The following is a 12,185-nucleotide window of genomic DNA, read 5'->3' on the forward strand; positions in this document are numbered from 1 at the left end:
ACAAAACTCATCCGCATCATAGAGGTTGACGTCTTTCTTATTGATGCCTTCACAATTTGTATGGGTTTTATTTTTATCGGTTTTGTCAGAGCAAAAAGGCGCTTTTCAATGCAAAATTTGTTTTTGGCTTCGACACTTTTTTTTGTGTGTGTTTTTATTGTGTCAAATTCAATGAATTTCATTCAAATACACCATTATATCTTTTATAAAGACGAGCAAATAAAAACGTTCAAATTGAAGTTGGCGGAAAAGCAATAATCATCAAAATATACGATATATATTCTATCGTCATAGCTAATGAGACATTTATCAAAAACAATTAAAATCAAGATACATAGGCTGTATCCCCTGTGCAATTTAGCACATTCACAAGGGAATACGAATGAAACAAAAAAAAAAAACGAATATAAAAAGTTTTTTGTTGTATCGCCTTTATTATTGTCACCCCAATACGACGATTTGCTCTTCATTCTTAAAAAAAAAAACTAACGAAGATATGAGCAAACTTTTTTACGTAGAAAGTTTTTTGTTTTGTTTTTATTCCAGTGGGTTTTTGGTGACTGGATTATGGAAGTGAATTTATTTTACGCATATTACGTGTTATTTTCGGCCAATTTATGCCAAGATCGTAAACTTTCACCAACTGTATAAACACATTTTAATATGTGCGACCATTATGCATGCACCCACATTGTGAATGCGACCTGAAATCAATTCGTTGAAACACTACTGCTGAATTCTTTAACATTTGATTGAAAGCAGTTTGTATTAAATTTGAACGTTGTACATCATCTGGAATTTCAATCAAATCATGATTGTTTATTCAATGGTTTAAATTTTCATTCTTGTCAAACATAGATAAGCGTATAAAATTTTACAAAAATAGAAATATTTTCATGTCGTTAACATCAAATAAACCTGTTCAAATGTATTTTTAAACTCGATGACATAATCAAATTTTATCGAAGAGATTGAATCCAAATTTGAATTGATCGGTAATTATTTTGCATAATTTAATGGTAAGCTTCTGGCGAGGATAAAACAAACAAAACTAATTTTTCAATAATATGGTAAGATGTGTGTGGCCATATCACAGCCCAATGTGATTTGGTACCGTCGGTTTTTGCCTGTGTTGAAATAATGGAATGAAATAAAGGGAATCCTCTTTTTTTCCTCCTATCGATATTTATTATTAATAGCAAGCTTTAGGGAATGGTCATACATGTATTATGTCTAATTATCTTATGTGTTTATTGAAGTTGAATACGCTTCATGTTCAATAGTTAAATATTGGTACAAGTTCTTATACTCACTGTATCAATATAGTAGCATATCCGCTTCTCCAAGTGGTTGAGCAGCTGATTTGGTCATGGTAAATCAAACTTTTTATGTAGAAACTCCTGTATCATCCGAGATACAAGTCGATATACTTCACATTTGTGTACATACTCGTGAGCAAAACTATTCAACGTCAATTTATGTTGACTGCATTGTTTATACAGTGTTATAGTTTGGCTATTGTCTACGCTCTTATTCAAACACACGATCCTTTGTAATGCGTATATGTTTTGCGAGTCAGATTTCTTGCTTCAAACTATCAATGTTCACGAAATTCAAATAACCTTTCCTTTAACGAACCACTTTTCTGTTGTTACCTAGTTGACAGACAGATGACAACGTTTACACATGCAATGGATTTTCAATGCTTTAAAACTGTCTAGAAATGCATGAATGAGATGTTGGCCAAAGCAGACATGTTGGGAGCTATTTCATATTTATTATCAATATATTGTGTGTCGACACCAAATTTGAAATCAATTACAAATTTGTAGTCGGCAAACACACAGTGCACCATACGAATCGCATTCATTTTCGGTTAATATAATCGGATCGTGTAAAATGCGCTTGATTTATATGAATTCCCTTTATGAGATAATAACTCTGAGTAGATTAATTCAATAATTTTCGATGATAGAAATATCATGCAGCATCTTTTTACGTAAAAAGTTCGAGGAAAATTTGATAAATATTTCTTAGAGTTCTACAATTCTACGTACACGATGTTTTGAAACATGACAGTGTATTTTGAAATGCATTATAAAATCTGTCTAGATTTTACGGCAGAGAAGTATTCTACTTGGTGTAAGCCTTCGTGAAATATATGGATGTCTGAGAATGAAAACGAGACTTCTATTCACAACTTATTGAAATGTAACACCGCCATACAAAAAGTGCTGACAGTCAGCATGGTGGTGTTGCATTTCAATAAGTTGTGAATAGAAGTCTCGCTTTCATTCTCGGACAATCATATGTAAATTATATGATTTCATGTACACAATATTATCCAATGTAATAGTGAAACGATGAGCTGTTCACTTCACATTATACTCCAGCATTACGTATTTTCTCATTTTATAAGAAATTATTTGAACGGTTCCTTCTGCCGTTAAATTTCTAGCTCTGATTTTTAATAGCATTAAATCGTAGGCGAGTTGTAAGAAGTTTAAGAATAAACACGTAGAAATGAAATTCACACAGAAAAAATATATCGAATTATCCATTTAAAGCACATCCGATCCATTGCTTCGATATAATATGCAAGAAAGTTATATAAATACTCTCGGCCTGTTTAACCATCGATTTCATTTATATCAATATATCATACCCATGTATAAATCATATAAATAGCAGAAGAAGAGTTCAGAACAAATGTGACAATGGCGACTCTCGACACATGTATGACATTTCTGTGCACTGAATTGAGACATAAAACTACTCAACGACTATAAATAACACCGCATACATGAATATAAATTATTCGTGCCACATGTGCATTACGAATGTGAGAGTCATGAACAATAACACCGAGAGAGAAAAAAAAATGTGTGCAAGCTCGCGGGATGACATCATACTCCATGCAAATTTTAAATAATGGCAAAACCAAAATTAAAACTAGTCCCCGAATGAGTGTACATTTGTGTTGAAACAAAATGAATCTTTCTTTCAATTGCAATTCATAGTCAAATAAGGAATAATTGACAAATGAATTCTAATAATAGCAACATGGTCTTTTGCTGTTTATCACACATAACAATGGCATGCAAAACAAGAATATATTTGGTTTTCCAGATTTAGAAAGATTCATTATAGTCTTTGGTACTATAAATTCATTTTAAATTAAAATTATATTAAAATTATTGTGGTGAGACTTTTGGTTATGATTCTCTTTTTTTTGCTTCAGTATTTCGACAATTTTAACCAAATTTTCTATAGCGCAGATTTTTACGCGATTTTTTTTTACATGAAAAGTGTGCCATTGTTAACGATAAAGCACGTAGCACATTTTATATAGACTAATTGGATCAATAATCGTGCGTTAACAATGAAACGAAAAAATATATGGGAAACATTCACGTATATTTATATAAAATGTCATCGAAATCAGTTGCATTCCATCATACAGTTGTAAATTTCACCGTAATTGACTTATGATTGGAAAATATTATGAGAACTCGAACCGACAAACTACAAATCCAGCCAAAATCGACCATCCACACACACTCACAACAAAAAAACCATAAAATATGCAGCCGACATGTGTGCGAGCTTTTTCTATACAATTTAAACTTTTGTCTCAAATAAAATGTCAAAAACTAAACAAAATAATTGTTTCCAGCAGATTGCGTAACATAGAAGTTTTGCTTCGATTAATCATGTTACATAATCATCATCATCATCATAACACTGTCATGTGATGTATGAACTCATCGTTATTGATTATTTTTGTATTCAGCTGGGATACAAAAAAAAAGTTGAAAAATTAAAAAATAAAACGTTTCAGAACCTCCGAGCGAACAATCTCATGTGAAACGATGACGTATTGATAAATAAAATATTTATCGCTGGAGAGAATTTCAATGTGCATTGTAAATTATATGTATTATACAGAGATTAAATCAAACTGTTTGATCAACGACATATTCATTAATAAATTGGCCAAACGAACAAGTTTCGAGTCAAATGCGATACAAACAGAAAAAAATAACTATTACGATTTATAATTAATTCCGGTATTCATCATATTTTTCAATTCATTACATATTTAATTCAAGATAAATTCACTCCAAATTAATGACGTACAATTGAACAAATTAGTTGAAATTCTATTTGTTTTAAAAATCATCGTTTCGAATTGCGGTAGACTTCGTATTTAGGTGGAATTGTACACGTGTATTTGTACCGTATAATTTAAACCGTTGTCGGATAAGAAGAATTTTATGCACTTCTACGCATGTAATATTAGCATCAAAAGATACTGATTTCTTTTAAGGGCAAATTAGTATTTATCAGATAATTTAATGAATCTTTCTCCTTCAATTGATGGTTCTTAATAAAGTCATTCGATGTATTGCGAGTACATTATCAAAATGATGCTATAAATGTAATTTGTGTTTGTGCAAATGCTCGAAACGTATATAAATGTTATTTGTACAGCAATTTGACTACTAGATACACAGTTATCTTATTTATGGTTGATGTTTTTATTGCTTTTCGACTATTATAATACAATTCCTCACAAAATGTGTTTGCTCACAAAACGATCGCGTGCAATTTTGCTATAAACATTTTGCCATCATAAAATTAAAATTTCAAGAGTCCTGCTGTCAAATCCAATCAAATTAAACCGATGTTTTATAGACATTGTGCTACATACTGCAGCCATTTGAAGCATCATTTTGAATAAAACATAAAATCCAAACCGAATACTGTATGACCCAATGAACTATAAGACCACTGACCACACATTTAATGAAGTAAAAAGTCATAAAACCATCTTATTTCTTTGATACAAATAAAGATAAAGAGATATAAAAAAATGAATTCATAACATTAAAAAAAAGTAAGAGAAAATCAAACCATTTCAAAGTTTCTTCTTTGAATAAATCTTTTGACAAAAAGAAAAAAAAATTTGATTAAAAAAGTTGAATAGAGGTTATATTCCGTAAATGAGATTTTCAAAGTACCGTGACAAGATTCAGCGACCGCAAAAGCTTCAGAGACAACACTTTGGTAAACGAAATCATTGTTACGAGGGTTGCTCCATAATTTTTTTTAAAAACATATATAACACAGTTGTTTTTTGTCGAAAATGGTTTTATTGTTTTTCAAAATATTCCCCGAGATGATCGATACACTTTTGCATTCGATGAAACCATTTGTCATAGGATTCCTGCCACTCCGAAACTGATATCTCCAAAACGTGTGTTTTGAACGCTTCAACTGCTTCTTCTGGTGTCGAAAATCGTTGACCACGTAGTTTTTTCTTCACGCTTGGGAACAAAAAAAAGTCATTGGGTGCCAGGTCAGGACTGTACGGTGGATGACCCATCAGTTCGATGTTTTGACCGGTCAAAAATCGAGTAGTTTGAAAAGATGTGTGAGAGCTCGCATTATCGTGATGAAGAATTATTTTGCGACGGTGGTTGTTTTTTCTTATTTCACCAAACACTTCGGGCAAACAAATGGTGGTATACCAATCAGAATTGACGGTCTTACGATCCTCTAGTGGAACGGTTGCCACATGACCACTTCTCCCGAAAAAACAGGCGACCATTCGCTTCGAAGTGCTTCTTGCTCGAACAACTTTCGTTGGGTTATCTTCATTTTGGAAGACCCATACAGTCGACTGCTGTTTCGTTTCGGGCTCATAGGCATATATCCACGATTCGTCACCAGTGACGATTTTATTAACGTCTTTTGAAGCACCACGATTGAATTTCTTGAGCATTTCTTTACACCAACTCACACGAGCCATTTTTTGTTCATCGGTCAATTTATGTGGGATCCAACGAGAGCAAATCTTTTTTACGGCTAAATGTTCATGCAAAATTGTATGTATGCTGTGGGATGAAATGCCCAAAGATGCCTCAATCTCACGGTAGGTCACATGACGATCTTCCATAATCAGTTTTCTGACAGCATCGATGTTTTGTGGCACAACAGCCGATTTTGGACGACCTGTATGAAACTCGTCTTTGAGCGAACTACGACCGCAACGGAATTCTCGGTACCAGTTATAAATTGTCTGAAGGGTTGGTGCTTCATTGCCAAAGGCCAAATGAAGTCGATCGAAACACTGTTGTTGAGATAATTTACTTCGAAAATCGTAGTAAATCATTTTACGAAAATCTTCACGTGTAAAATTCATTTTTTTGTTGAGTCGCAGTTTACCAGTCACTGTAAACAATACAAATAGCGTTCGTACGACAAAAGGTTCAGGGCACGAATACATACCAAAACATCAAACTTTACGAATATGACAATGGTTTACATCGGGCAACACTATAAGTACCATTTTAAAAAAAATTATGGAGCAACCTACGTATAGTCGAGTAATATTTCTTACTCGAAAAATCACAATCTTCAAATGTTGATTAAATCAACGATAAAGGTGTAAAATAAATTAAAAATTATGTAAAATTCAACGTACGAACACAGAATATGCATATAACGCTGTTATGATCGATAATCTTTCTTTCACGCATAGATGTTTGCAAATCATCAACTTTTATATATATATTTAGCGGTAAAGCTTCATAAATAATTAATTCGTGTAAATTCGAGCACGTAATGCTTATTGTGTGTGTGGGTGTTCTAGTTTATTGCCAACGAATGAATACATTTCAAATTGAATTCGCAACAAATTGTCGTGAATTGTGCGAAATAGAATATCTTCCGTATATAGATATTGTGGTCGGAAGTGAAATTTACTGTATATTATAATTACAAAACATTTTGTTTGCCAAATTGAATCAACCTTATCTGTTGAGATATTCGGTGAAATCACTATTTCATTGCCGTTGTACACTGTATTGTTCAATTCATTCATGGAATTGTCAATACACATTCATGCAATCAAACTTTGTCGTTACTGAAACTATTGTTCATCATTTCCATAAAACTCAATTCAATGTGTATAAAAATAATCATTCCAAACATTCGATTCGATTAAAATTTATAGGCTATTACTTTTTGTTATTGTTCCAATAATGTTAGGTAAATGGCAAACACAAAATTTCACAGCAAAAATGAAATAAATACCAACCACTGTATTACAGCCCAATAGTTTTATCTAAATTATTGTTTATAGACATTCCAAATGAAATTTGGACGTAAAAGTGACAGTTTATAATCTGTATAGAATGAAACTTAAATGTTCATTGAAATGTCAATTATAATAACCGCAAAAGGTTTGCCATTACAATTTTAAAGTATTATGATCAACATTTTAAATAGAAAATGAATAATATTTCGAAACCGCGCGATTGTGAAAACACCGAGTTTTTTTTTGTAAAACTTATTATTATTATTATTAATACTTATGTGAATTGATTCGGGGCAACTTATTTGCCCCATTTCTTAAGTTGCTAACAGATGAATAAAAAAATAAGTTGTCTCGAAATTGGGTTGGGTCCCCTGAACGCTGGCATGACATTCGAATTGAATTCAATGTGAATGTTTAATAAATCAAATGCATTCCAAAAAATGATAAATGTTATTTTCATGGTTGTGTTATCAAGATTGGGTGCAATTCCACTGTTGATTCACTCATACATCAGAGCTCTATAAGATAATTAGTCTGCGCCTTTCATATAAAAGGGTGCGTGTTTATAAATTCTGTTTAATGCAAAATAGGTCAAAACATGTAAAAAACATAACGCTATTAGTTTATGAGATATCAGTTATGTGTTCATATGAAAAGTACTTCAACTTCAGAAAGTGAAAATGATGCGCTCATACCGCTTACTTTATGTTGCACGGTTGACTATTTCAAAATTGTTTCAAATTCGTATAATAAAATGTGGAGACATGCTATGAGGTATGCACCTATGCAGATGTATGATTATGCTGGAAATGCTGGCGGCTAAGTAGATACTTCCATGTTTACTATCACCATTACAAAAATTATAAACAATCGAAGTGATTGTAACAATGGAAGTGTTGCTGTACGCAGAAACAATCAATTCTATTGTTTATAATATTAAATACTGTAAACTCATTCCGCAGACGCATCCACTTAGCCGCCATTTCCAGCAACGGCTATTTATCCAACATAATCATTTGTCTGCACATGTGTTTAGTTGAAGTTATATAGTTTTGATATCAAATAATATGCACGAATTGAATTCAAATGAAGAATGTGATTTACCTATGACGTGCCATTTGATTATTTGACGAACGAATGTTGCGCGTACATAGAAACTGTTCAGTGCAATTGGCGCGTGTTGTTATATACATTGTTAAATCGCAAATTTTGGTTGTGATGGTGCCAATGGCCTGTATAAATAATCGCCACAATTTTACAGACGCGTTTAATTTAATCGGATTTTCATTTCTGATTAAATTAAATATAAAAACATTCCAGATGACTTGCTATTCAACCCGAAAGTATATTAATTTTCACCGAATTAATTTATTTTTCAATTGCCTGTGCTCATTCAATTTTTGTGCAAAATATTTCGTCGGTGAGGTTTGGCAACGAAAAAAAAAAAAACATGAAATCAACAACTACAACAAACAAACAAACCGAAACTAGATGTTCGGAAAGCCCCAGACAATTTATAGCAAATATATGTTTTATTTTCATGTGGCATTTATTCAACTTTCTTCTGGTATTTACCAACTTAATATAGTTCCATTCTTACTTTTTCTCATGGTTCACTCTACCATTTACTTGCTGCTGACTTTTTTTTTACTTTCTTTGTAGTTTGTTTGACTTTTTAGCATTGTGCATTTTGTTGCTTGTAAATAGTGTGTGCGTTTCGTTGATAATCTCTTTTGCGTGGTTGTACATATCGACGGAAGTTTTTTTTTTCTTTCAACCGTAAGGTTATATACTTCTGCGCGACATTAATTCTATTTCTTATTTCGATTTGTTCAGATGCGAACAAATGCGGAAAAATTCACTAATGCTAGTGTAATTTCTTTGCATTTTATAGCATTCAATGTATATATCCAAAGATATAAGTATATCTATCTCTCCGAGCAGTAGCATGATATTACTTCATAAAAGTTCAAGAATATCAAGTGATACCAGCAAGATCAATGTAAAAAGAACGATACAGAAAGAGCGGGAGAGCGCGCGCGAAAGAGCGAGCGAGAGAAAGAGAAAGAAAAGAATGAAGAAGAGGGAACAATTTATATCTACATCCATTCAAAGTTTTGGATTTTATTACAGAACTAATTTATTTTTTACTTTGACGATTTTTGTTTTATTTTGCTGTTTTTCGTGTACATTTGTGTTGATATTCCTTGATCTTCGCTTATTTTTATTTTCAGTTGGTTTTCTTCGTTTCGTTTGATTCGTACTGCTGGTGAATTGAAAGCTCGAAAACTTAATGTTTTAGTTGAAGTTGTTGTTGTATTTAATGCAATCGATGTATACCTTGTTCAATAACGACAAAAATCAACGAAGGATGTGAATGTAAACAATATACTCCGCATGTAATTTCCCATCTTTTTAGCGCTACGTCACCCACAATAGTTTCAGTTATTGAAAATTCTATTGAGTTTTCTTTTCAAATGGTACCAAACCATTTGGTTTATTTGTTTATTTCTTGTTCCATCAAAGGATTTTACAACCCCAGGAAAATAAATATAATAAGATTTTTCATCTTATTCACACAAAAATTCATTTGATTTGACATTTCTTCTTTTTTTTCTATTTATTTCTGTTTCGTTTTTCTGCTCTTGTTCGTTTGGCTGCCTTTCTCGGATGATTAAATTTGATGTATGCTGTTTTTTCCTACTCCTTTCACAACAGTTTGCAACCGCACATGGTTCGGTGATATCGGAAAAACATACGAAATGGAAATAGATAAGCCTAACACTTTACCGTTTTTATGTCATCTGAATTTCACAGCACCAGGTGGTTTACATGGCGACATTATACAAGTAAGTGACATGTCTAAATAAAGTCGTGCCTAAAAATGGCCGCATACTCTTTTTATTGGTTTAATTTTGCCGTTATGTTAATTTTATTAATTATATTCAATAGAGCAAGCATTGCGCACAACAAATAGAAGCAACATTCGACAAATTATGCAAATAAAATCCACGCATTAGTTCTTCTTTTTTTGAGACAAATAATGAAACATGCTTGAAAATATTCGGCCCTTACACAAATTAAGATAAAACATTTAAATTAGAATCAGTCGAAACCATGTGATTTGTCACACACAAACACATACAATATATATATACACCTTTTTGGACGTGAAAAAAAGCGTCCTGTGTGACGAATCATATCATTATTAAGTCAGAAGATTTTAGAACCATCTGATTTACTTTATCAATTTGAACCTTTTTTTTCTCTCGGTTTGATGACAGATAAATATTGATAAATTTAACATTGGCCGATTTACATCGCATACAAATGACGGTTGTCCCGACGGTTACATGACAATAAGTGAGCAGAACTTTTCTTCAATGGATGCTACAGCTGGTGTATTTAGCGATAACGGCAATAGAGGCAGAAATCAGAAGGTTGGCGGAAAGTGGTGTGGCATTGCTCGTGGCGTATCATATTATTACAGCGAAAGTTCTTCCATTAACATAACATTGAATTTATTCAAATTCGCGCAGCAGCCGCAACATAGCCTAACGCTCAATAACAATAATTTTTCATTTCGTATAATCTACAAGTTTCTAAAGCGAACGGATGCCAAGCTAAGGTAGGACTCTTTTTGCCATTTAGAGTTTATCTCTTGGAATTGCCATTAAATTTTTCAATTTTATTTCGTGCGCTGTTTTTCTTTCTATATTTTTCATTTTCAGGAATGAAAAGGGAATTTGGACAGGCGACCAAGTGCCAGGCACCTATTGTGACAAAAATATCTACGATTGCGACCGACGGTAAGCCATTTAGTTAATTTATCCACATTAAAAATATAACATTTTTGCGTGGATGCAAGTTTTTTTTTATTGATTGAAGAAAATACTTTTTCGTTCGGCCCACGCGTCGGTAAAAAAACGAAACACAATAATCAATCTATAAAAAAAAACTCATTTCCATTTGGATTATATATTTTAAATGAAATCAACCAAATTCAGTAGAAATACATTTAAACTCATTCAAAAGAAGTGTCTTCATAAACAAATTCCACCTAATTTTCGTTTCATTTCAAGACATATATCATATTGAGCATTCGATTTTTTGTTTACAATAGTTTAGTAAATCGATAACATAATAATGCAATCAATGTCCAATAGAGTAACAAATCAATGTGATGATCCAAGAAAAAAAAATGTTTAACCATCTTCAAACAAATCTAAATCGTTTATTTTATTTCTACATGTAGAATTTGTCGAATAAGGTCACCAAATTTCCCTGGATTTTATCAACGTAATCTGACATGTAAATATCATATTCATCATCGTCCACCACCAACTGGATTGCATGCAATGCTGGTCGTACGTCAACCCATCGGACAAAAAATGTATTTGAAAGATCAACAGCAAGAGCGGCATCATGAATCAAATGGCCGGTCATTGAGGTAAATGTGTTATTTATATCTTGTATCATAGTGGAGCCAAACCAACAAAAAAAAAACACACACTCACACAATTTCCAACACATTCGTCGTATTCCCTTCTTCAATAAAATACGAGACAGATAAACAGTCAAAATAAATTATAATCTGATACTTTTGTATTTGTTCTCATCGTAAAGCCAACAGCTTTTATGCGTTTCGTCTTAAAGAGCGCATAGAAAAACAAACAACCAACTTGTGATGCCTACGATTCCGTTCAATCACTTGTAGAAGAAATATATCTGAACGATAGACATGCCGAGAGAAAAAAAAAGCAAACAACTTCACATCTACGATGCGAACAACATAACATAATTATGTGGCATGAAGAAATCGTCTTTCATTGTCGAGACAGTATGATTGAGTATTTGTTTCTGAAAATTTCAATCGTTTTGTTTTTTATTTGTTTTATTTTTGGGTTCAAACGATTGCCAACATTCAAATATTGACGTGAATATACGTAATGGTGAAAAGTTTGTTGAAATTGTCTTTAATATTAAGTTAGTAGTCAATTTTTTTTTATTTATTTGTTGCCAAAAGACGGAATTTAGTTTTCGACACCGCATTGCATCCCTTTCATTATAGCGAATATAC

General features: G+C 32.3%; 1 protein-coding gene across 1 annotated transcript in view; it reads left to right on the top strand.

The window, feature by feature from the left end:
- Positions 1–12,185, top strand: part of LOC116345157 — a 112,635-nt gene that overhangs the window by 89,961 nt on the left and 10,489 nt on the right. The window contains exons 5-8 of the mRNA XM_031774289.1: positions 9,824–9,954; positions 10,390–10,733; positions 10,837–10,914; positions 11,361–11,555. Of these exons, the coding sequence (XP_031630149.1) occupies positions 9,824–9,954; positions 10,390–10,733; positions 10,837–10,914; positions 11,361–11,555 (748 nt within the window). The remainder of the gene's footprint in view (positions 1–9,823; positions 9,955–10,389; positions 10,734–10,836; positions 10,915–11,360; positions 11,556–12,185) is intronic.

Source organism: Contarinia nasturtii, unplaced genomic scaffold (assembly GCF_009176525.2).
Source record: "Contarinia nasturtii isolate CC-2019 unplaced genomic scaffold, AAFC_CNas_1.1 Cnas_scaffold_1240, whole genome shotgun sequence".
Classification (NCBI taxonomy): Eukaryota; Metazoa; Arthropoda; class Insecta; order Diptera; family Cecidomyiidae; genus Contarinia; species Contarinia nasturtii.